Source organism: Bacillus rossius, chromosome 8 (genome assembly GCF_032445375.1).
Source record: "Bacillus rossius redtenbacheri isolate Brsri chromosome 8, Brsri_v3, whole genome shotgun sequence".
Taxonomy (NCBI): Eukaryota; Metazoa; Arthropoda; class Insecta; order Phasmatodea; family Bacillidae; genus Bacillus; species Bacillus rossius.
Window position 1 is genome coordinate 36,264,887 of NC_086336.1, and position 27,673 is coordinate 36,292,559.

At 41.0% G+C, this 27,673-nt stretch overlaps 1 protein-coding gene across 1 annotated transcript in view; it reads right to left on the reverse strand.

Annotated features, from left to right (window-relative positions):
• The window catches only part of LOC134534735 (dynein axonemal heavy chain 10), a 426,663-nt gene that overhangs the window by 175,554 nt on the left and 223,436 nt on the right, over positions 1 to 27,673 (reverse strand). Inside the window, exons 2-6 of the mRNA XM_063373236.1 lie at positions 21,880 to 22,118; positions 6,221 to 6,910; positions 3,896 to 3,972; positions 2,681 to 2,911; positions 735 to 1,018 (exon numbers count right to left, since the gene is read on the reverse strand). Of these exons, the coding sequence (XP_063229306.1) occupies positions 735 to 1,018; positions 2,681 to 2,911; positions 3,896 to 3,972; positions 6,221 to 6,910; positions 21,880 to 22,117 (1,520 nt within the window). The 5' untranslated portion in view covers position 22,118. The remainder of the gene's footprint in view (positions 1 to 734; positions 1,019 to 2,680; positions 2,912 to 3,895; positions 3,973 to 6,220; positions 6,911 to 21,879; positions 22,119 to 27,673) is intronic.

Genomic DNA, 27,673 nt, shown 5'->3' on the forward strand with positions numbered 1-27,673 from the left:
AGTGAACCTTATACCGATTCGTGACAGAGTTAGCAGGGCTCAGCACTGCTTCACAAGCTGCTCTTAGCAAAAGGAGACCCGCGAAGAAATAACGTTACCGGCTCCGACGTGCCTGGAGGCGGGAGAAATATTAGCCAGAATGCTAGCCTAGCATGAGGCTGGGAAAGAAAATCAGCTCGCCTCTGAGAACAGAGGCTGAGGGCCTGGCCGTAAAGAAAATAAGATGAGAGAAAAAAAAAATAATATTTCCAAAATATTTCATATTACAAAATTTTAAATAAAACGTGCCTAAATACTTAATACACGGCACAAAGGCTGTGGACTGGTGCAGTTTTCTTGCCATGAATAAGGCATTAATGGGATTTTAGCAGTGACTGTAACATTATATATGGCTGAGAAATGAAGGTAAATTTGATTCAGTCCGTTGAGTACTTTTAAAAATATGTACTGAATGTTTCATGCTTAAAAATTAGCAATTTTCATTCTTCTAAAAATAAAGTATGAAAACGAAATACGAAAAATAGAACTAGAAATCTGCCCTCAGAATATCTTTAATGCTTTTTCATTACCAGACAACACTCCGATATCTCGAGCAGTTTTCAAATTGCATGGTTTTTTCTGAAGCTCTGCACACTGTATGTGTGCCCAGGTAGGCAGTGCCCTTAAAGATTTTCCACTGTACCTAAATGCTTCAACACCTTTGTTTGAATAATTTCGAGGTTCTTGACACTCACCACTCTGCACTATTCAGGAACTTGTTTATGCTGCTCACGAGGTCGCTCTTCATGGGACAGTCAGCCAGCGAACAGGAGTCGGGGGACGCCACAGGTATGTGGCGTTCCTCCCGCTCAATCATCTGGGCCAAGATGAAGAAGTCAGAGGGCTTGTACAGCGAAGCTCGCGAGGAAGCCCGTCGTCCTCGCTGCTCCTGCGGTGGTCTCGCTCGATCCTCTTGCCGCGACTGCAGTCTACTGAACAGCGGCTCTCGGAACTGTGCCGTCACCAGCGGCACACTCACCTGGGAGCCAAAATTAACACTTCAAAGACAACTACCAGTTTATTATTAGGGACAAGATATTAAGGTTTTATTTTTAGTCCAATTTTTTGGTTTTTTAAAATGGGCAGTTTTGGTGTTATTGTTTTTATTCTTATAAATACAGTATATTAGTCAACAAATATGACACTACACATGACACTTAATACATATTTTACCAAAATAGTATAATAAGTTTACTGATTCAAGACTCATTTTATCAATAAAATAACTTGTAGTAAGCTTGTCTACAATAGATTTACTTGGGAGGACATAAAAAAAATCTGCATGCTTCTGTGTGTGTGAAAAATGCATCAACATCAGTAAGGTAAATATGAGTTAAATAAAAATGCATCAAAAATACAAATACCTGTAGATAGGTATTTCAAGAATAACTTTTTGTAATGAAATTTACATAAAATACAGAACATAACAAAGAATTGCCATTATAAATGTATTGAAAATAACATCAAAATGTAACATGAAATATTAAATTGCTGCTTAAAATATTTATATTAGCTTAAATGACCTAAGCTACCATAGCAAAAAAAAATCAACCCGAGCTATGTAACTTTTTGGTTAATATCAGCAATACGAGAAGGAACATAATGATCTAAACACCACAATTACCAATGCTCCCTGTGGGCTTTGAAGATCTTAGATCACAATACTAAATGTAAAAACACTTCTTAGGTGAACACTTCTGTCTATGAACAAAACATGTCTTTCGAAGCACCTAAACTTAACCCCACACCATCCATCTAGATATCAAGATATATTTATCAGTCACTAGGTAATTTTTTTTTTTAATGGGCATTTTGTATTGACGAATGTGAGGTCATTAGAAAAGATAACACACTAATAAAAGACTAGGGTATCAGGCACAGGAACTGGCAGTGCCTATAGCAGTGATTCTCAAAGTATACTCCAGGGAACGCTGATGTGCCCTAGAAGATTCCGGGTGCACCCTGTAGTATTCCAGAGAAATGTGTGTTCAGATATAAAAATATTTAGTTACCTTATCATCCATTTAATTATGGATAAATTAGTCTTTTATGTTAACAGATCATTATGTGTTATATATTATTCATAAACAAAAGAATGAATTAACAAAAGGAATGCTTAATTTTTTTACTGCATTTTTTTTTCTGTAATAATTGACTTATTAATTTTTCACAGATATTTGTATAAAGTGCACCTACAATATTTGTAGAATTTGAAATGCACCCCGACTTTTGAATGTTTGAGAACCACTAACCTATAGTAAGGAACTATTCCAGCATTTGCCTGAAGAAAGATTTCAGGGAACCACGGGAAACCAAAATCATGATGGTTGGAATGGAATTCGAAACCGGGAGCTCTGGGCTGCAGTCAGTGGCGGATCTAGGATTTAGTTTTGGGAGGGGCTTGACCCAGCTGAGGCTAGGCTTGATCAAGGCAAACACTAAAACAATAGTGGACCCCGATGCTTTTGGAGGGGGCTTGAGCCCCTTAGCCCCCCCCCCCCCCCCCCCCTCTGGATCCGCTACTGGCTGCAGTTCCGGTGTCTTACAAACGTGATACCTTCGCTCAATTCTTTGATCCTGACCACACGGGGCCAAAAAAAAAATGAACTAAGATTGACTCTCAAACGTCAATTGACCTTACCTGCCGCAGGAAATTCCTCACAAACGACAGCAAGTGGCCTCTGCACGAGCCGAAGATGAAATGCTGAGGGAGCTCCTCGACTGCTTTCTCCCAGGATTCCTGGTACGGGACCCTGAGTCCGCTGCTTCGCAACACGTACACGTACCTCTGCGACGGGTCGACTTTGCTTTCCTCCATGGCGCCAAAGAAGCCATTTAGCATCGGAGCTTGAATCACCTTCTCCACTACTTTCTGCCAAGATTTTAAAAAAAAACACAACTTCATTAGTTTGCCAAATGCACAAAAATACACTGAATTAAACTGTTTGAAGAATATAGTTCATCGCAAAATAGAAAAAAAAATTATACTTAGAAAATTCTAGGGCACCGGAACAGCTTACCTACTACCTAAAAATGATAGCATAGGATAAATAGTTTATAGCACAGGCATAAGAAATTTTTATGAGTCAATACATACAGATCCTTACAATTATTAAATTTAATTTGATGAGCACTGTGTGTAGAATAACTGTTAATGTTAGTGACAGTGATTAAAGTTTGAAAATAATACTAATAAATAAAAAAAAATTAATTAATGGTATATATTAATAAACTGTTTCATAGCAGTGCTGCTGTATTAGCTTCTATGATATTTGTGGCTCACAAACCAGTTGTTAGCTGGTTACTCAGCTAGGGGAAATACTTAACTATCTCCTGAAATAAAATTTTGGATGATCCCTGTAGTACTCAGCAACTCAATCTCAAACTGCTGGTGTGCGTAAATCCAGTAAATTTTCTACAACTAACTCTTCGCAATATACTGTATGTTGTTATATTTCCAGATGGTCAAACGGGATGAAAAGGTACATGAACCATGACCCCTTGAAAAGTGAACTCCAGAATGCTATGCAACTTCAGACTTGGTTCCCAATGAAACTCAACTGTTTTATTCTTTGAGTACAAAAATGATAACGTGTTGAAACTATTATTCCTAGAAAACAAATGATGCACAAATTGTAATATGTTAAAGTATATTGTGAAAAAATTATAACTGATTATACTTACTAAGCTGTGTATTAAAATCATACGCAATGTTAGGTAAATGTTCAGGTGCAGCAACGCTATAGAATGGCAGTTGATACCAGTAACATCAGAACAGAGGCAGATAGCCAAGTGAGGGTAACAAATGTATTGAGGGTAACATACGTAGCACAATGTGTACACGTGTTGATAGTACCTTGACATATGAAACTTCAGTTTCTTGCTCATCAAGTTCTGTGGGTGACTGACTTGGATCTGTCACCAGTTCCACCACTGCAAAAAGGAGGAAAGTTAAATCCTTATATGCTACGAATATGAAGGCTTGTATAAAAAAAATAACAGTTTTTAAGGAACAAAAAATGCATTGACTGAAGCCCTCAGCATGCCTTAGCACTCTCTAGATAGCCTCCTACCCTTCCTGCATAACCATAACCAACCACTGTACAACATGAAAGCTCAGTTACACTCAAGAGATCAGGAAAGGATACAGATGGAGCATAAGCCGACGTGAAGCAGTTTTTTCCCCCCATGTTTTTCTGATTTTCACATACCAATATGGCGGATGTTTGTTTATATTTATATCAGCTATTCTATCCTGCTTTTATTAACGACTGTAGTTCAGGTTCAGCTGTTCGGAAGAAAATTATATCAAAATATTACTGGTTAATATGTTTATATATATATTAAAAGTCTAAAATGAATCTTCACAATACAAAAATGTAATGATACAAGTTGACATTTTTCTCCAATTTAACCTCTAATGCAGGTACGACAGATACAATTGCAAACAAAAGGCCGCTATTTCAGTGTAGTACACTGAAATCACCCTCCCCTTTTGTCTTTATCCCCCTACCTCGTCAAGAATCTAACCTTATGCTGCATCTGTAGATTTCCCTAATCTCTAGTTACACTATGTTTTACCTTTCCTGCATTCCTCAAAACCCCCATTCTTACAGAACATGTCCTACATTGATCCTCCTCCTTATGTAAGATGGGTAAGTGATAGAAACAACATTTTATGTTTTTATATTTAGGAAAAAATCATTTTTAAAACGAGATTTTGGAGGTATAATTTTTATTTTTTATGAATTCTGTTTAATCATGAAGATATTATACTACATATTCAACAAATGAAACTTAAATATTTCATGATTCTTTTTCCCCAATAACAATGTCATTTTTACTAATACATGATACACTTTTACACTACAAAAATTTGTAAAAGGCATATCTAGGACAAAACTACTCAGAACATTAAGAATATATTGGCAAGTATATGTGTGTTTGGAAAATTAACCAATGTCATAATGTAACAATGAGTTACTAATTTAAGAATATATTGGCAAGTATTTGTGTGTTTGGAAATTTAACCAATGTCATAACGTAACAATGAGTTACTAATAACATTTGCAAGATAAAAAAATGTAAAATTTATTTTTTCCATTCTATTTAGGGCATACATTTTATACAACTTCATGCTATATAAGATATTTTGATTGAATTAATTAAATATATTACAGTCTCTATTGTGATTTGAGTTTAGTTTTAATTTAAAAATATTGATTAATTTTTATGGTGCATCAACTTGCATTTTCGTGTTATATAGTGTATAGTAATATACTTTTTGGTGTCATTTCTGTTTTATTGCAATTCACCATATAATCTTGTCCCTACTGATTTATCTTCCACCTCCATATACAAGATAAGTGGCTTCATTATCATGCCGCTTTAGGGAGAATCCAATGGGATTCAGGAGGATTTTTATTTTGTACTAGTAAAAATAGTGGGACCCAAATTAAATTTATTTTCTTTGTTGAAAATTGGTTGAGCAACAAACCTACCCAAAGTTACTAAACCATTTACAATGTCAAAAAAAATTGTTTTAATGATTAATTTTAAAATAACCTGTGATAGTTACGTATTGTGAGATGATAATTACACATTGTAAAATGTTAAGTACCTACTTACATGAATGTTTCAGAATCCGTAGGAATTAATGTCAAAATTTTTCCACATTGATTTTCTCACGGAGCAAGGTGACATAGTGTTCAAGACACCGAACTCGCATTCCATAGTACCCCATAGTAATGGAATCCCGGTCAGGACATCCTGATTGTGGCTATCTGTGGTTTCCCAAAGATAATTCCAAGTTCCTTAGTATAGACAATGGCCAATTCCTTACCCAGTATCCCTATACTCTATATTGCATTGATGTAACATCTCTAATGACCTCATCAATGAGACTTTATGCTCAAGTAAAAAAAAAAATTATTGGTATCTGAACCATATAACTCCAATCCCCCATTTCCCAACTAAACCAGATGATTAGAGATTAACAGTATTACAAATTCTGATCAACATCATTCCCATAATTTTCACAGCAGACAAAATAAACACAGTACGATGAGTTACCACTTGCCACGGAAATAAAGAACATACAAGCAATTATAAAAAAAAATTAAACTATGTTGCACAGCTTCTAGCTCAGCCTGTTATGTAGTTGAAATAAATGAACACTCACGTGTGCGAGGGCTCTTCCTCCCTTTACGCTTGGATTTCGGACTTGTCTTCCGCTTGCCACTGCCTTTCTTCGAACTGCCGTCATCTTTGGAGGTCTTTTTCTTCTTCTTCTTCTTCTTGTGTCCCTTTGCACTCCCCTTGTCTTCCTCGGCAGCAGAGTGAGAGCTCAGGTCCTCGGCGGTCATGGAAGAAGCCGGATTAGTGCTCTCTTCCCCGCCTGAAGGGCCTTCGAGGTCGCTCGCCATCTTCCCCGTCTCCAGGTCGGCATCCTCTTCAGCGTTATGCACGTCTAGGTCTGGTGCCACTTGACTCTCTGGTGCTTCTTGGCCATCTGGTGCTGCGTGGTCATCCGCAACCTCTGGGCTGGCAGCCGAGACATCCTTAGCATCTGCGTCTGGCCCGCTCTCCGCAAACCCCTCATCCTCAGTCCTCGGACTCCCCTGCTCCGCGGCCTCTTTCTTTGCACCCTTCCCTTTCTTCCCCCTTTTTTTCCCCTTCTCTTCACGACCGCCCTTTGGGCTGCCGACTTTCTCTTTCTTTACCTTATCGTGACCGCCCCTCGGGCTGCCGACTTTCTCTTTCTTTCCGCTCCCACCCCGTTTCTTCTTCTTCTTCTTTCCAGACCGTGGAGTTGGTGTGGCAGAGTCCGACTCAGATTCACTCAACTTCGCAGTGGGTGCCGTCTTGATCACTAGAAAAATATTTTTACCATGATCTCACAACTAACAAACCAGTAACCACCATCTAAATGTTTGCAAGTCATGTATCAGTTACATCAGCTCAGCTTATCTGTATTTGAAGAAATTTTGTATAGTGATACATATAATAACAATCACTCAATATTTATTACCATAAGGGGGATAAGCACCTACAATATTGGATTTTTCAAATACTAAGCTACAGCTAATCAGGGTTCGTACTCCTTTACCACAACAAAAAAATTAAGAACTTTCAAGGACTTTCCAAAGAAATTTTAAGGACCTCAATAGTAAATATATTTCAGAACATAATCTAAATTAGAAAAGAATACTTTTACCATACCAGGTTGCAGTCTTTATTATGATAAAATACATATGCTAAAAAACACTTATTTTTCTCCAAATAATAGGCTGTAGATCATTGTTATGTACTGCGACTGTTAGTTTTAGGGAGAGTATTTAGGTAGTCAAGTTGGTGCCTAGGTGTGTATATGTGGCAACATTGTGAACAACCTTTGTGATGTGTACATTCAGACGGGAATGGACAATGAATGTGTAATGATGGTTACCACGATAAATTGGAATTGGAACAATCATGAGCGTGGTTAGGGGCAGTATACAACATTGGCGACTAGGATAAAGAAGTTAGAACAAACAAACAGATGTGAACATGGGGAGTTTTATTGGTTTGGTGGGCGAGTTTATACACGAACAAGAGTTGTGGAAATTGTACCGTTGAAAACTTCAATTTTATTTTGTCACAAATAAAGATGACGAGACAAAAAGGGCCACAGTTTTAATAGTGTGTGGTGCATTCTGGTTACATTTCTTTTGCCTTCACAATCCACGGATGCTGCCTCGCTGGGAGATGTGCTTGTGAAGCTAATCGACAATTCTGAGCTGAATCCCAGTGAAATAGTGGAAACTTTCAAAATTCTCCGCAAATCAACATGAAGGATAGACGATCGCCCTTTGTGTTGGAGTGAGGGACTGAGTGGTTCAACATGTTCTACTAGCCAAAGACAAGCTCACACTTAAAGATGCAGTAGAAATTGCAATGGCGGCAGAGGCAACTTGGAAAAACATGGCAGACTTGAGAAGTGCTACGATAATGCATCTGGGTGAAGAGATAAATAGAATTTACACAGGACTAAGCCGTGACCGTAAAAACTTATCCACAAGAACTATGAGAAGGCAAATGGAGAATTTAGCCACCATACCCGACACAGAGGCTATTATTACCCAGCAGTGATGGCAATAAAACGGAAAACATGTAGCAGATCTTTGTACAAACCGGGGGCATATTGAGCATGTGTGCATCATGAAAAAGAAATGTCAACCTGCTACGGACTCAACACGGAAAGAAAGATCAGCCTCCCAGAAAATTCCGTGAAGTGCAGCATTTGCAAACGTACACACCAACAGACGATGTTGAATATACTTTATACAATATGCAAGAATCAAATTGGCGGAAGCCTTTGTGCATGTAAGTGTACCTAGATGGGAGCCCTCTTACCATGGAAATTGATACTGTGACAGGTCACTCCATCATCAGTTGGCAGAAGTTTAAATCTCTGTGGCCTCATGAGCTTCCCTTAAAAATGGTAAGAATTGTGTTACGTACTTGATCTCAGGAGCACTTAGAAGTATTAGACATGAAGGAGGTAGAAGTAAAACGAAAGATGGGAGGATGGTATCGCTTGAGCTATTTGTGGTGCAAGGAATTGGGCCTAGCTTGATGGGTCCTGATTGGTTAGAGCCAGTAGGAATTGAACTGGTAGGACTGCACCAACTTCAAGAAGTTCATCTGAATAGGTTAATGACCCAGCAACCTTATATATTTCAGACAAGAGGAATTGGGGAAATATATGGGACCAGAGGTGTCCATCATCATTCATCCAGGAAGCAGTCCAATTTTTCGGAAGTGTAGACCTGTACCTTTTGCAATGAGGGTAAGTACAGAAATAGACAGTCTAGTGCAGCAAGGTGTATTTTAACCAGTGTCTTTCTCAAGGTAGCTACACCAGTGGTGCCAATCATCAAAAGTGATGGTTCTGTCAGGTTGTGTGGTGATTAAAAGAGCACGCTGAACAGTGTGCCAGTAAAACTCAACAAGGTTTTTGCGTTGCTTCAAGGCGATCAAGTTTATACCAAACTTGACTTGGAGGAAGCCTACCTGCAGGTCATAGTTGATTCCACAGCAGAACTGCTCACAGTCTACACATTGAAGGGACTCTACAAGGTAAGAAGCCTGCCTTTTGGAATTAGTAGAGGGCCAGCTATTTTCCAATGCTTGATGGCCACACTGCTCGCAGTTTTATTGGAAGACATTTTAATAACAGATAGTGGTGCACAGGAACATTGGAACCATGTCCACTAAGTCCTGGAGCGGTTAGAAAAGACAGGGCTCAAACTGAAAAAGTCTAAGTGTGTTTTTTGCAGTAGAGTCTGTACAATTTCTGGGACATAAAACTGATGGGAGGGTCATTCACTCGTTGGAGAGTAAAGTTGAAGTTGTACATAGTGCACCAAAGTCAAGAAATAAGAAAGAACTACAGCATTCCTTGGGCTTTTAAATTTATATGAAAGATACTTAAAAAACTGATCTGAAGTATTGGAGCCATTGCATAGACTACTTGATGCAGTGACTCTGTGAGAGTTGGTAATCCTGAGGACAAGTGAGTGAGAAAGAGGAAGTGGTGTGAAGAATGTGTGTGGAAGTGTGGTAGAGAGTTTAGTGGAGAACTGAAGATGTTTGAATTGTAAATGTAGTGAATAAGGAGTTTGATGCTAATTGGGATACCATTATTTATAATATTAACAGGTTATGGGCCCAGATACGTATGTGTATTAGGTGAATACTGTTGTGCTGATGAACCTAGCACGCGCTCAAATTTATCAAAATGGCAGATAAGGTAGAGACGAGCAACATTCAGAAGTTTGATGGGAATAATTTTTCACAGTGGAAATTCCAAATTGTGTGTGCTCTTAAGGCAAAAGGATTGTTTGATGTCGTGAATGGGACGTCTAAAAGGCCGGCAGATGAAGAAAAGCAGTAAACTTGGTTAAGAAGAGACGCAAATGCCATGTTTGTATTGATTTCTGCAATGGAGTTCAAGCAAATAGACATAATTGAAAATTGCTCTACATCATTTGAATTTATGGAAAAGCTTAATTCCGTTTACCAACAAAAGTCAGAGTTTAGTAAAATGTAATTACTGTAGAAATTTCACCGTCTCAGGTTGGAGCCAGATGATTCCATAATTACTTATATTTCTAAGGTAGAAATGTTAGCGAAGCAAATCAGAGAGGCTGGTGAATGTCAGAAACTGCCATTGTGACGAAAATAATAAGTACACTTCCGGAAAAATATAGGAATTTTCGTCAAGCCTGGCTGTCTACAGATGAAAGCAAACAAAACATACATAACCTTACCACCAGGCTCTTGATGAAGAAGCTAGCCTGACTGTATCAGACGAGAGGAGTTCGGAATCGGCTCTAGCAGTGGCAAGATTCAAGAATAGGAGAAGCATCACCTGTTACAACTGCGGAAAGGAGGGGCAAATAGCCCGCAGCTGTAGAGAAACTTCTCAATACAAGAACAAGTTTCATAATGCCAATAGATACAATAACAAGAGTGCCTTCTTTACAGTGGTGAATGAAGAAGAGGCCTGCATAGTGGATGAGAAAATTTACTGGACCATGGACAGTGGGGCTTCGTGTCACATGGCATTTATTAGAGACATTTTGGAAAATTTTGTAGATGTAAATGATAGTGTCAGCCTGGGAAATAGTGCAACGTTTGAAGTGAAAGGGATGGGTAATGTCAGGATTGAAAAATGGGTGAACGATGCTTGGATCAAGGGTACTACATATTACCAATGTACCTACTGTATGTTCTAGAATTACGAAGAAACCTACTGTCAGAAGGGGTCATCACAAGTAAAGGAATGAGAATAGAAAAATCAGGCATGCATGTTCAAGTTTATAATCACAGTGAACTTGTACGCGTTGGTGTACGACAAGAGAATAACCTCTATAACATGAAATTTAAGACCTTGAAGCCAGGTCACATGGAAATTAATGTCACTAAAAATGAGTTTCAACTTTGGCATGAACGGCTCAGACACATTAATGTTAAGTACTTGAGTGGAGTTCCTAAGTTTGTTGATGATGTGAGCTTTAAGGGCAAGCAAGATATTGTTTGTGAAGGATGTATATATGGCAAGCAGCACAAACTGCCCTTCTCTCGAAACATGGTTAGGTCCTCACAGCCAGGGGAAGTGATTCACTGTGATTTATGTGGACCAATGCCTGTACCTTCAGTTTGTGGTTTCAAGTAATTACTTCGCAATATTTAAAGATGACCATTCAGGCTTTGAGTTTGTAAGATTCTTAAGGCATAAAAATGATGTGCTATTCCAATTAAAGCAAGTGATTAGAATATGTAACACCAAGTTTGGACATAGTGTGCAGCGATTGAGAGTGGATAACGGTACAGAGTTCATCAACACTGAGTTTCAAGAGTATCTCTCAGAAAATGGAATTGTGCTTGAAAGAACTGCCCTGTATACTCCTCAACAAAATGGCAGGATCGAAAAAGAGAACAGAACTGTAATGGAAAGTGCAAAATCTATGATGCACTCCAGGAATGTGGCTCCGTGCCTGTGGGCCGCGGCAGTAAACACAGTTGTTTATCTCCTGAATCGAACACCAACCTCTGGCTCCTCTTAAACACCATATGAGAAATTGACAGTGAAAACACCCTCACTAAAACATGCTTGAATTTTTGGAAGTGAGGCATACGTATTGGTACCAGCACAACGTAGGGATAAATTGGCAGCAAAAAGCAAGAAAATGATCTTTGTTGGATATGATGGAGAATCAACCAATTACATACTATATGATCCTGTGACAAAAAAGATAACGGTATCAAGAAATGTCATATGTGAAGAAAAAATCACCCAACCTACAGATACTAGAAGCAGTGCTGGTAAGATTACAGTTGAGAGTAAGGACATGGCCACTAACCAAAAGATGTCTCCAGAAATTGATGAACTACGATCTGAAGATGAGGACCCATTTATTGGCTTTGAAATACCTGAGGGAAACAAGGACGAGAAAAAAACAAGAGACCATAGATAGTAAACTGGTGACGGACATAAGATCTAAACGACAAACTCAAGTACCTAAGAAACTTATAGACTATAAACTCCATCAGATAGAAGCACTAACTGTTGGGCAGTACCACCCATCTTCAAACCCCAAGACGTTTGAAGAAGCGATGGAAAATGGGTGGGAGAAGGCAATAAAGGAAGAAATTGAAGCCCTAAATGAAAATAAAACTTGGGAACTTGTTCCTGAGCCAGATGGGATGAATATTATAGACAGCAAGTTGGTCTTCACTGAGAAGACTGTAGATGGAAAATTGGAGAAGAAAGCACGATTAGTTGCCAGAGGATGTTTTCAAGAAGCTACTGCAGATCTTTATGCTCCTGTTGCTTGAATGTCCACCATACGAGTTCTATTGGCAGTTGCTGTGGAAAAGGACCTGAGTATTAAACAATTGGATGTAAATCAGCATTCCTCAATGGGACATTGAAAGAACCAGTGTATACGCATGTTCCCAAAGATGTTAGTAGTTTCGGTGTTTCAGGTGTATTAGAGTCAAAGGAAGAGCATGTAGTTGTATTGTATATTATCTAAGACTTTGTATGGTTTGAGGGAAGCACCCAAATGCTGGAATGCAACATTAAATAATGCACTCTCATCTCTTGGGTTTCAACGTTCAAGTGTTGACTCATGTCTCTGAGTGAGAGTGCATACTGATCTATGCTGATGATATATTGATTGTGTATAAGGCTGAAGAGGTTGTGTTTAACATTGTCTCAAAATTGAAGAGTAGGTTTAAGTTGAAGGAATTTCATGATAATAATCACATTATTTGCTTGGGTATACAGACTGACAGGATTAAAGGGGGGTTTTGTCTTAAGCCAGGGCAGTCTGATTGAGAAAGTGCTTGACAGGTTCAATATGAAGGACTGTAAGCCATGTTCAGTGCCCATGGAGCCTAAGTCCATCAAGTGTAAGTCAGGTGTGTGAGGCCCCATATAAAGAACTGTTTGTTTGTTTGATGTATATTGTTGGGCACTAGACCAGATATTAGATTTGCTGTTGTGTACTTTTCAAGGTTTAAAAACACATTTTATTATACTATTTGGAAGCACTTGAAAAACATGCTGAGATATTAGTCTGGTTCACGACATTTTGGGCTGGTATTCTTGAAGTCAGATGAGGGTAATGGTCAGATCAGCGCATATGTTGATTTAGATACATGATGGTAATGACATCTCTGATCATAAAAGTGTTACTGGGTATACAGTTTTCTTCCACAAGTGCATAGTGTGGAGTTCAAAGAAGCAAGGTATTGTAAGTACAAGCAGTAGTGAGGCCGAGTATGTAGCAATATCTGAGTGTATTAAGGAGTGCAAGTACACTTTTCAGTTACTACAGGAAATAGTGACTGAAAGGTGTACCCCTGTTGTCGTATTTGATGACAGTCAATCTGCCATAAAAATGGCAAGTACATGTGAGACCAGAAGAAGTAGGCACCTATACATCAGGTACCATTTTATACGTGAGGAAGTTCAGAATGGTAACGTGAAGTTAATGTATATAAAATCAGATGAACAGGTGGCAGATGTGTTGACAAAAAGTTTAATGAAACAGAAGTTTGTGAAATTCAGAAAGGAGCTAGGTGTCGTAGATGTGCAGGATTGGGAGAGGATGTGAGAGTTGGCAATCCTGAGGATAAGTGAGTGAGAGAGGAAGTGGTGTGAAGAATGTGTGTGGAAGCATGGTAGAGAGTTTAGTGGAGAACTGAAGATGTTTGAATTGTAAACGTAGTGAATAAAGAGTTTGATGCTAACTGGGATACCATTATTGATAATATTAACAGACTCCATGGCAGTGGATGAAAATGAACTATGAACTTGGCAAGCCCTTGATCCTAACTTCAGAGTATGAAGTTGGAGAAGTTCTAGCTCATGAGCTAGGGAATGGGGTAGAGGCTCCTGTGGCATTTGCTTCCAGAACATTGCAACAGTGTGAGTACAACTATTCCCAATTGGATAAGGAAGCTCTCACAATGATCTTTGGTGTTACTAAGTTCAAGCAGTATCTTGTGGGTAGACATTTTAAAATTGTAAAATATCACAAGCCACTCCTAAGACTGCAAAACCTATTCCAGATACACTTTCTCCTCAATTACTACGTTGAAGTCTTGATGCTGGCCATGCATGATGTTGAGTGTTGCTGTGTACTTTTTTTAATTGTGCGACTTGGTGCCTTCTTGCACCACACGTTGGACCTTGGGACAGTGCTGCGATCTGTGGACTAAACGGACAGTTACGCATCATCATGGCGTCGGTACGAATGTTGATGTATGTGCTCGAACATTTTTGGTCCTCCGGGCCGGATTATAACGCAAATCAAGATTAACGGATGGTGAAAGTGTTATAATATAATCTAGGGAACGATTTTCAAAATATTTTGCACGGGAAACGGTATAAGGACCTATCGGTGACGCGCGGTTGTAATGCCGACGGCTTATAATTAATGACGGACATTGCGAAGGTAGAAATTGATAATTATTAGAAGAGTGAAATTATGCGGCAGTGCATCTATGTTTACGGTTATTAAGGGCACACAAGAGTCCTTACGCGGGGATTAGTGAAGTTACGCACACAAAAATAACTATAAAATTTATAAGTCAAAAACAAAGGGAAACGCTTACCTACTAGATAAGCACAATGGCGGCACAAACACCGGAATTGCAACACGTAATTTTCAACTTTTTATTGGGCAAAGCCGATGAAGCCCGTGATTTGTATGAAGCGTCGGAGGAGGATGCATCCAAATTGGAGGATTTTAAAATTGTATTTGAGGAAGTTATAGAAAAAAGGAGTGAGTTACTAGCAAATTTCTTTGCAATGTGCACTAACCCCCCCAGTGATAAGGTCGATATGAGCGAAGTCAAGCAACAGTTCGCGGTTTATGAAGTAGTGTTCCGGGAATTGCGTAAATTATACAATAAACAGACGTCAAGCCAAAGTGAGGTTAAGGCACCAGGTGACACAGTGCCTAACACGGGATCGCAAGCCACGTTAAGTCCCCACGTATCAATGTTGCCTGCATTACCGCTACCGGTGTTCGGCGGTAACCGTGCTGAGTGGAAGGGATTTGCGGAACTATTCAACTCGATAGTTGGCCAATGTTTGCACTTGACTAAAGTGCAAAAAACTCACTATCTGTTAGGATGCCTTAAGGGCGAGGCGCGGGACTTAGTTTGCAACATACCAGTCACGGAAGGTAATTATGATGTAATATGGGGCCTTTTGGAAAGGAAATTCTTGAGTGTTCGGATCACAGCGACCATCCATGTGCAAAAAATATTGCATTTGGCTCAAGTAGACAGTCGCAGTGAGAATGCCCTTAGCAAGTTTGTAGCCTGTGTCGAAGAGAATGTAAATGCCCTGAAGGCATTGGAATTCCCTGTCGAAAAGTGGGACTTCCTCTTATTGAACATTTTGTTAGAGAAGCTTGATTCACCTTTGAAACAGGGGTTTGAAATGTCAAATGAAGAGGACATTCCCTCCTACCGCAATCTCTTGAAGTTTCTGGACAAGAGGGCAAAGGCAGCAGAGCAAGTCCATCTGTCTTCAGTTAGGTGCACCAGGCCAGTCTTCTCACAAAACACTTCAAGCAACCGGGTTCTTAACATAAATAAGTGGCGACCGATGAATGTGTCAGACTCAAACATACCCGGTTTTAGAAAGACTACACTTGTTTCAACTCAAGACAACCTGAAGTGTAGTGTGTGCGACGGATTTCATGGATTGCACACCTGCCAGGAATTTCGTTCAAGGTCGGTTGAGGATAGACGGAACTTAGTGCAGGCGCAGAGGCTCTGTTATAACTGTCTGCGGGGACAACACGTGGCAGCACAGTGTAAGTCTAAGTTTCGCTGCCAACTCTGCCAGGGCAGTCACCATACACTCCTCCACATTGTCACGGGACAGGGGCCTAGGAACTACGCAGCGAGCTCAGATGACGATGGACGGGATGAGGAAGAAGGTCCAGCAATTACCATGTGTGCATCAGAAGAAATGAGGCCGGTCAATCCACCCACCACAGTACTGTTAATGACGGCATTGATACGCATCAAGGACGGTGCAGGTCAATACCAAGTGGTTCGTGCGTTACTAGATACTGCTTCGCAGTCTTCCTTCATCACAGAGGCATGTGTACAACGGCTGGGACTAAGGCGACATCGTACAACTGTGAGTATTGCTGGGGTTGGCAACACTTTGATCCCGGAAGCCAAGGGATCGGTTATTTGCGAGATTAGATCACACCAATCACCAAAACTTCACATCACCAGCAAGGCATTAATTCTTAAAAGAATAACCAAGGACCTACCATCAACCAAGATTGCCACTGGGAGCTTAGTGCATCTAGATGGCCTGCCGCTGGCAGATCCCCAGTTCTCTGTGCCCAGTGCCATAGACATGCTGCTCTCTGCGGAGGTAGTGGCAGAAGTAATGACAGGTACTAAGATTCATGGACCGCCTCATGCCTTCCAAACCCTATTCGGATGGGTACTGGCAGGCAATGCACCATGTGCACAGTTCACTCAGCCGGCATCAGCATCATTACTGGTACGCACTGACATGTCCCTAGACCTCGCTCTTCAACGGTTCTGGGAGGTTGACAATCTCCCTAGTAAGACCTTCACATCCAGGGAAGATCGGATCTGTGAACAGCACTTCCAGGAGACTCACAGGCGTGACAACCAAGGCAGGTAGGTGTTGAGGCTTCCGTTTGCACGTTCAGCGGACATGTTGGGTGATTCATTCACAACTGCCCTCAAGCGATTGCAGGGGCTAGAGCGTAAACTATGTCGATCCCCACAGTTGCTTCAGCAATACCAGCAATTCATGGAGGAGTACGAAAGCCTGGGTCATATGTCAAAGATTGGGACATTGACACAGGATGCCGACAGCAAGGTGTTTGTATCGTTAAGGGCGGATGCGCGTAACCAACCACTGTACATTATACCACATCATGCTGTGGTCAAAGAAGATAGTTTAACGACTAAGGTACGCGTAGTATTTGATGCATCGTCGGAGACGACCAATGGACCCTCCTTGAACAAGTTGCTGTTGTCTGGTCCTAAATTGCACAAGGAGGTTGCTGACATTGTGCTGAACTTCCGAACATCAGCAATTGCGATAACAGCTGATGTATGCAAGATGTATCGTCAAATTGTAATTGATCCTGAGGATAGGAAGTTCCAGTGTATTTTGTGGCGAAATTCGGTTAGTGACCCAATACATATATTTGAGCTGAACACAGTAACGTATGGACTATCATCTTCACCCTTCCAAGCGCTCCGAACCATGCAGCAGTTGGCAACAGACGAAGGAGCTAACTATCCTTTAGCTGCTCACACTCTGTTACATGATGTGTTTGTTGATGATATTGTGACCGGAGCCGATACTGTAGGTGATGCACAGGAATTGAAGACTCAGCTAGTGGCGCTACTCGGAGCAGGTGGCTTCCAACTTCACAAATGGTGCTCCAATAATGGAAATGTAGTAGGCCCCCATGACGCTGCCCAGGCTGATATGAAATTTGACAGTACGGAGTCGGTGAAGGTGTTAGGAATACATTGGACTCCATCAAAGGATGAGTTTTGCTACAAGGTAAAGGTACCCACTGTACCGAATACCAAACGTGGTATTCTGTCCTTCATAGCTCGATTGTATGACCCATGTGGCTGGTTGGCCCCAGTGATTACAGCCAGTAAAATTCTGCTGCAAGTGTTGTGGACTAAGGGTCTTGGTTGGGATGACCAAGTTGACGAAGACGTCTTGTCTGAATGGGAGAGCTTTACAGCAGCGTTACCATTGTTGTCTCGGGTACGAATACCCCGATTTATTCCATTGCAAGAATTGGACGTTCAGTTTCATGGGTTCTGTGACGCGAGTGAGAAGGCCTATGCTGCAGTCATGTATGTTAGGTGTGTGACAAGGAGCGGTGAAGTTACTGTGCGCCTGCTAATGGCAAAGTCAAGGGTCGCTCCCTTAAAGACATTGTCCATTCCAAAACTTGAGCTCTGTGCTGCACACTTGTTGAGTAAGCTATGCTTACATGTTTTGGCACTTTTCCAGCCGAAGGTCAAGACTCCAGTGTTGCATGCTTGGACAGACTCAACTATTGTCCTAGCTTGGTTAAGAATGTCTCCACACACGCTGCAGACATTTGTGGCAAATAGAGTGGCTGAAATTCAGATTGCGGTGCCACCAAGTGCCTGGAAGCATGTTCCCTCGGAATGCAACCCAGCTGATGCAGCTTCTCGTGGATGCTTGCCAGTTCAACTGATGGACCAGTCTTGCTGGTTAGGCGGTCCTGGATGGCTGTTGCAAAAAGAAGAACATTGGCCATCACAGGCGATGAAACACCACGGGAGCATTCCCGAACTGAAACCACCCTCAGTTGCAATATTAGTTGCTCAGCATGAAGAGGAGAGGTCAGAGGACCCTCTAGGTCTTATCCAGAATGCATCTTCATTGGGTAAACTTCAGGCTGTGACAGCATGGGTCCTGCGTGCGAAAGCAGGATTCCAGAAACAACAGTACTTACAGGACACCATTTTAACCTTCAAGGAAAGGGAGGCTGCTTTAACTTACCTGATTAAAATTACCCAATTATATTTCTTTAAGGATGCCATCACTGCCATCAAGAAAGGGGAAACATGTAGCAAGAATATTCAGGCATTGGCACCCTTCATTGACTTACAGGGAGTCGTCAGGGTGGGCGGCAGGTTACAACATGCCTCTATTCCTGAGAGGACGAAGCATCCTATTCTGTTACCGGCGCAAAGCAAACTTTCAGAGTTAATTGTGATTCACTTTCATGTTGGCCACCTCCATGCGGGCCCACAGACGACTTTGTGTCTGACACGGCGTCACTAATGGATAGTCTCTGGAAGAAGTCTAGTTCGCAAGATGCTTCACAAGTGTATGAATTGTTTCAAGGTGAGAGCTACGGCATTGAAACCACTCATGGGCGCACTACCAGTCGCAAGACTTACTCAAGTCAGAGCGTTTCGCTCTGTAGGAGTTGATTTTGCAGGACCATTTCTCACTACCCCAGACAGAACACGAAGAAGAGTGACGTATAAGACCTACATGTGTTTGTTTGTCTGTATGGCCACTAAGGCGGTACATCTTGAAATGGTGACTGATCTTTCTGCAGACGCATTCTTAGCAGCCTTGAAACGGTTTGTCTCACTCCGAGGAACTCCCACGGAAATCTACTCTGACAATGGTACTAACTTTGTGGGTGTCCGTAACCACTTGAAGGATCTATACAAGACTCTGTGGTCAGGCGAGCCTCGACAGCACATCCTGTGTGAAGCAGCTCAACGAGGTATCAAATGGCACTTCAACCCCCCCGCAAGCCCTCACTTTGGGGGCCTCTGGGAGGCGGCTGTTAAAATAGCAAAACAACACATGAAGCGAGTAGTGGGGAACCTGCTTCTTACCCTAGAGGAATTTGTCACTCTGCTAGCACAAATATCAGCGGTGATGAACTCTCGGCCACTGTGTGCGCTGTCAACAGACCCTGAAGAGTATGATGTACTCACTCCAGGTCATTTTCTGGTTGGCGAGCCAATGACTGCTGTGCCAGACCATGATTTGATGAATCTTTCCCTAAATAAGTTGGACAGATGGCAACTTGTTACCCGCTTGCAACAGACAATGTGGAAACGGTGGAGTGTGGAGTACCTCCACACACTTCAACAACGTGCTAAATGGACCACCCCAACACCTAATATACAACTAGACCAGCTGGTTTTGGTCCAGGAACCCAATCTTCCTCTACTTAGATGGAAGACTGCGAGAGTCACAGCTCTCCATCCAGGCCAAGATGGGATAGTGCGTGTTGTCACACTGAAGACTCCTCAAGGGACATTTGTGAGACCAGTGGCTAAAATTTGCCCATTGCCCATGAACTAACCATACTAGTTCTTGGCTAGTTCACATTCTTGTTAAGGATGCCGTAGAGTGTAGTTTTTTTTTGTTTATATGTTTACCTGGTGATTATGAAAATACTTATTTTCGGTGGGCGGAATGTTGAGTGTTGCTGTGTACTTTTTTTTAATTGTGCGACTTGGTGCCTTCTTGCACCACACGTTGGACCTTGGGACAGTGCTGCGATCTGTGGACTAAACGGACAGTTACGCATCATCATGGCGTCGGTACGAATGTTGATGTATGTGCTCGAACACATGATTATAAACTGGAATATAGGGCCGGATCAGAAATTAATCATGCAGATGCTCTTAGCTGGTTGCCCCTGCTCAGTCAGAAATTTACAGTCCCAGCACCATGTGATGTACTAATGCTTGAAGATTTGCCGGAGCCACTTGCTGATAACTTAAAAGTAGCTGCAGAAACAAATAAAGATTCTGTGTAAGCTCAGGTCATGACATATGTACAACAAGGATGGTCAACTGGCATTAAAGATGGGGACTTGCAACCTTATTGTGCACGGCAAGATGAGCTGTCTGTGCACTAGAAGTGTTTGTTATGGGGATCTAGGGTAATGATTCCAACCACCTTACGATCAGTCATTATAAAGATGCTCCACGCAAACCATGATGGCATGGTCCGCATGAAAGCAGTTGCCAGAAGCTATTTTAGTGGCCCAAGCTGGATGCAAGAATTGAGGAAGTAGTAAAAATATGTGTTACTTGTCAAAGCTGTCACAACAATTCCCCCAAGTTGCAGATGGTATTATGGCCAGCCCCAGAGAAGTCATGGTTACGACTACATATTGAATTTGCTGGACCATTCCAAGGGATGATATTTTTGATTGTTGTAGAGGCATTTTCAAAGTGGCCAGAAGTCAGGCGGGTAAATAGTATGTCAGCTGCGGCAGTTGTGCACAAATTACGGGACATATTTAGCTGCCACGGCTCTGGTGATGCAGTCTGGCTTCACAAATATTTGCATGAGCCAAAGTGGGAGCAGGCTGCATGATTGCAGGTAAAGGGCAGTTGATATACAGAGTGCAGGACGAGCAAGGTCATGAACATCGGCATCACGTTGACCAACTACGGCATTGTCTGGGTCAGACAACAGGGGGAACCGTTAAGATGTGTCCAAAAGAGATGAGACAGCATGACTCAGGGTGCCTAGCACTGTCACAGAAGACGGTGACATCCATGTTAAGCCATGACCACTCCAGAGCCCAGTTGACTTCTGGGGTGCCATCATAAAAGGACGCAGTTAGGCAGTGAGGGACGAGTCTACTATTGCGGCAAACCAGCAAGCAAGGGCAGCTAGGACTCCAAGTTCCAGAGACTCTTCACCATTCTGGGGATTTGATGTGGTCTGAAGAACAATCTGCCCCTAAACGATTTTCAACACATCACCCCACCCCAAGAAACTTCTTGATTTTGTGATGTTCTAAGAGGGGAGAGAACCTGTTATGTGTTGAGACTGTTAGTTTTAAGTAGAGTATTTAGGTAGTCAAAAGTTGGTAGCTAGGGTGTGCATATATGGCAACATTACGAATGACCTTTGTGATGTGTATGTTCAGACGGGAATGAACAATGAATGTGTAACTATAGTTATTGGAATTGGAAAAATTATGAGTGTGGTTGGTGGGCAGTATACAACAATCATATTCATCATAAATGTAGTCACAAAAATTTAATTAATTAATGCTCAATTTATTTCTAGAAATCACTCTTAAAATGGCTGAACCATGTCCAGTTTCTTTAATTTTTGGTATAGGCTAAATTATTTCTTTAGCTTGCTTTTAAATAATTAATGGTATTAATATAATTTTAACATACATGTAGCAGGGTACTAAAAATAAAATTTACCTTCTTGGGGTACTAGAATTTCTTCTTGAACCATTTTGTCATAGTAGGTCTTGTAGAGGAAGAAGACCTTTGAGTGTATGTCTTCGTTGCTTTGTGCAGTGTCATCAAAGAATGCTTCCATTTGGTTTCGCAGTGACCTGTCATCCTGATTCAACATATTTTCGAACAGTTCCACATCTGATTCATCAACAAGGCTCAGAAGCCTCTGCCTTAGCCAAGTCAGTCTTAAGTCAGTCATTCTGAAACAAAGTCAAAAGTCTGTGAACTTATTTTTGAAACCAGAGTTCATAAACAAACACACAGTTGCTTTATATTTCAGGCAGTCTACAAATCCATGAGGAACCAATTTCAGGACTTTCTTTGACAGGCCTTTTTAATAAGAAATTTTTACAACTACTAATATCACCCAGTCAATTTTTATTTTTAATTGGTCAATATTAACACATACAAAATAGATCTGCTTGCAGAATTTTAAGTTAGAAAGCTAAAATATATATAATTTCCACATGATTAAGTTGACAGTATCCAAATGTTTACATTTAATGTCCTCCTATAAGCTGATGAAGTAAAGCATTGACAAAAAATTGCAATTTAACAAGCGACAGCTGGAAATTAAGGATTAAAGTTCCATAAATTTCCAGCATAATTTTTGTTTATTTATGGCCTTTTGTTAACAGTCCTTCAGTTTTGTTGTTGTTGTTTCATGAGTTTTGTGGCACATTTAGAAACAGTTTTTAGGCTATAGGTACTTTGACACTATTTTGTATTCTTTCACCAAGCATGAAAATAAAGCAATACCTATTCCAATCTGTTTGATATTTGGACTTTTATTTTGTGAAATACATTTTGTTAAGTTTTCAATTGTAACACTCTGGTTGTCACCTGTTTATAGGAAATGCTTAGCTTATACAACTTACATTCATAACAAGAATTAAATTATATATGAAAACTGTTTAATATATAAACTGATAGTGTGTAAATTCTTACAATTACAATAGAAGGTCTACCTATAACTAATAAATTTATAAAAATTTAAACATGACCATTGTGTCTTGGTTAGGAAAGTATTATATACTTTGATAACATTTGGTTATTACATTAACTAATTACATTTGCATCTGCATTCACCGGTCACACAGAACAAAACTTACATGGCAGTGATGTGTAACTCAGAACCACCAAAAAAAAAAGACTTTTAGATCAAAATAAATTTTCTATTAAAAAAAAAAATAATGCATTTTCTTTCTGCCTGATGTTTTCCAATCGTTCTGCAAAAAGGTATTGTGATACTTCAGATAGTTTCCCAGTAGTTTACTGTTTTAAGGAGTGATTAGGTAAGGTTAGTTACATTATAAAAACAGAGAGATCGCCAAAATAAGATTAGCTACGCTACAATAAAAATATTGTTAAATTGTGTGAGCAGTTGGTTACAGTAGGTTAGATTAGTTACATTTAAAGTACAGAACTATAGGATTGGCAGTTAAATTATGTTACCAAAATTGTAATTAATGTAGCTGATATAACTTAAAAAAACGTCACATCCTTTTACCAAACATACACACACAGTATTTTCAATGTGGTTAACCAAACCTAACCAACCATTCTCACAATTTCATGGTAAATTTCATTCACTTAACCTAACAAAGCATTAAAATGTTACACTACTTGTAAAATATTATAGGTATTGCAACATCTCATAAAAGAATGATTGGAAAACATGTCAGGAAGTAAGAAATTGCAATTCAATTTTTTTTTTTTTTACAAATAATTTACTCCTTTCCAGAATTACAATCCTCCCTCTATTGTGTCAAGAATACGCAAAGAAATAGTCACATTTTTCAAACTGATTCACGTCCAATGAGCTGCAAGTCTGGGTGCACCTTAGTATTTCATTTCCATCATCTCTTGCTATTTTTTCGGACAAACAAAGATACCCGCGACTCTCGCCAGATGTGTAACGAGCCGGTATTCAAATAGCCCCATTGAATCAATATGCTCACAGCTCACCACTGATCTCGCAGCGTAAACCAAGCATTCCATCTGCTTTACACACTGTTACTTGCAAAAAAAAAAACCGCGTCCACAAAGCAGTTATAGAGGTTCATAGCGATGAGCATACCTCTAGAGATACAGAACGTGATGGCTGGCGAGTGACCTCAAATGCAAATTTGCAAATTTTAACCAAAGAAAACTTAAGAATTGCAAAACAGCTCTACTTTGCTTTTCGGAGAATGAGGAAAGCAAGTGCGGAGAATACACCCACCTACCTGCAGTGTTATATCCCTTGCTTTAAATAATTCATCAAACATAAAGAAATCGAAAAAGACAGTTGTGCCCCATTCACTCGCTCCGATCATTCTTATGGCTAAAGAAAATGTAAACAGCAAACGTTTATCAGTTAAAATTAAAGAATAGTGTTATTAGACTGCCGTATTTTAAAACAACCTTTCATTTTTATTTTTAATTTTCCATTTTATTCTAGCATTGATGATTACTTTGAATTTCATCGAAGTTATATGCCATTAACTACGTTACTAAAATATGTATCTGTAAGTTTTGGTTTAAAATTTGCTTACCTTACTTATAAAAGCAATTAAAGTACTAATTGGAATAATTAAATAATATTTATGTTAACAAACTAACTTAAAACAATGATCACTAAAACGCAGTTTAAAAACAGTATTGCGCCGTTTCCATGGCATCGTTTAAGCGTCTACTACAAGACTGCCAAACTAAAAAAAAAAATAAGTTAAAAATATTAAAATAAAGCTTCAAATTTAAAATATTAAAATAATGCTTCAGATATAAAATAGCAAGTATAAAGGTATTTACTTTCACAACTTTCTTAAAGGTCAAATATGTTGTAGGATACTAATTAGTTACGTTACAGATATTCTCTGCCCTTTTACAAATAATGATTCCTTTGGAAACGAGTTGCCAGTAATGTAACATTGTGCAACACATGGCTATAGTTATTTTTGCATATATGAAATACGTTTTTCCAGATAATACCAAATATTGCAATCTATTATGTATTTTTTACAAAAATGGCGCATAATTATATATATATATTTTAATTGGTGTTATGCTGCTACTTACTTATGTTTCCATAAAATACTCTTATTTTGACTTTAGGTAAAACAGCATTAAAAATAAAAATGTATTGTTACTCAAAAATAAATGTGATCAATGTAAACACTTAGGATTTTTAGTTTTGGGCGCCTGATATTTCCTGCTTAGTCCTTGAAAATTAAACAAATACAATAAACATTTAATGTGTGAGGTTTCAAAGCACTTAACTTTTCAAATTAACAAACTCTTATATATGTAAAAGAAGACTGATTTTATTATATTGACGCCGTCGTCGGTGCTCCCTCTGAGAGCACAGGCCGTTATGTGTCCTCAACACCTGATCAGTGCAGTGCCCCGAACGGCGTGACGTCAGTCACGGCCGCCTACGTGTGCAAAGCGCCCGGCCGGGTGTGGCACTGCGCAAGGGTATTATTTATTCATGTATTTGATAAGACAAACAAAAACTAATAAGTCTAAATTCATTAATAATTAATGTTAATTTAATGATCATGTTATAAAGGGTTGCAGTCGTCCGGGGTCTCGGGCTCGAGTCCCGGTGTGGCTCCTAGTGGGAAAAGGCGGTTCTTGATCTGTGTTGTCCGGGTGGGCGCCAGACTAGCTCGTTTCTAGTCGTGAATTTGGGGTCGTGGATGTATGTGCCCCTGCGTGGCCCACTAGGGCCGGCGGCGGTGTTGCGTGAGATGATTTTAAATAAGAGACGTGGAGTTGAGGTGGCGGTGTCGTACCTTTTATTCAGAGGAGCGAGTCGTACACAATACAACACTCTACAGAGGTCCCCGGGGGGTTTTACTTGTTATTCCGTGGCGCCGTATTGTTTGTGTTCCGCGTTACGTGGCCTCGGACGCTGTTATGTCTCAGACGTCTCACTGGGTACGCAGGTAACGTAATTTCGTAACACAAAGGCGGGACACAAAATACACTGAATTAAGGGGGCGCGTACAGGTTACGTGGCACTCGTTACTCGGGTAACGTAAGTTAGCAATACAAAATACGGGATACAAAGATACACTGAATTAAGGGGGTGCGCACAAGTTACGTGGCACTCGTTACTCGGGTAACGTAAGTTAGCAATACAAAACACGGGATACAAAAATACACTGGATTAAGGGGGCGCGCACAAGTTACATGGCACTCGTTACTCGGGTAACGTAAGTTAGCAGTACAAAATACGGGATACAAAAATACACTGAATTAAGGGGCGGGCGATTGGAGACGGCCAATCCCGTATGCAAATGTCTCGGCGCGGGTGTTGTGCCCACTGTGGTGAAACACGCACCGCAATTAAGTTTGTCCAAGTTCCCTTGCGGGTTTGTGGTCAGCGCCGTGCGCATGACCTTAAACAAAGTTCTGTACGTTGCGGGAGACGGCCCGTGCCGTATGCTGAAGAGCAGCCCCGCTGACCAAGTGTGGTACGGGGTGTCCTTAAGTTGATGCGGCCGGATTAGGTCCGGGACCGAAAAAAGGGACCGGGTACTCACGGAGAGGTTAAGTAATAAAAGGGGTTTGGTTAATTAGTGACTATATTTACCGGACGTTACTTTCAATGTAGACAAAGGATGTTGCCTCTCCGTGGGACGTAGGTCCGCCCCGGTCCATGAGCTGCGCTGAACTGCCGAACTGGCATGGCGTCCGAGGGAGGCTCGGCCTCTCTCGCGCCAGGCGTGACCTCATTACGCTAGACTCCAAACGGGTGTGTCTGGAAGAGATTTTATTGTCGCTAAAATCCTCATTTAATGTTTCAGGAGGAATGGGTACGGTTCTTCTCTTGTCTACTCAGGTTTCCGCGGCTTTGTCTTTAATTGCTGTTCGGGTCGCCTGACTCGGGTGGGCCATGGCCAGGGGTGTGTTCCGTTAGCGGGAGCGTATACTGGCGGGTGCAGGTCGGGCTCTGGGGTGGTCGTCGGCCAGACGACGTCAGGGTTATCATTCACAAAACTGGCCGGAGTCATCTTCCCGTGCTCCGCAGTTTTCCCACGGAATTTCCCCCCTCCCTGGCCCCGGCGGCCAGGGAGGTTAGTCAGTCACCATCCAACTCTCGCCCGGGCCGGCAGCTCACGCACGGGGAGCCCTCAACTTTCGCGCCAACGCCATAGTAACTACAATAGGTAATTATAGCCATAATCATTTTAATCCAGCTCCCCGGTCGGCCCGAAACGACCGTTCGCGACCCCGCGCGGTCCATTAATAATATGTGCAGTCCACCTCAGGACTTTTTATGTATTACGTAATTAACTAGGTGACCCACCGTGGCACCTGCGCCTCACGCTATAACGTCCCACCCCGGGACATAGTTCTTCGCCCACGCAGGGCGGCACTGCGCCAAACGTGATACCAAACTTTCTGACGAGTCATTAACTGGGACGTGCCACGGCCACGCGTGTGATATCCAGTCAGATTCCACCGTGCCCGTACCCAGCGTAACGTGGCCCTCGCCACCACGCGGAGCAGCCGCCTTTGTATCACATCTGTGCGGGACTAACCACAGTGATTATAGTGTAATGTGTTATCTTAAGTAATTTGCGGGACCTATCGCCCACGCACTTCACGTTGCGTCCAAGTACCCTCGCATAAGCCAGAACAGGTTCATCGTGCGCGGAGCTTAGGTCGACGATGAAGCGGCCAGTTACGTGAACGTGTGACGTGTAGATTGTGCGACGTAATAAATAACTAAAAGTACGTGTGTGTTTCATTAATAAGGCGT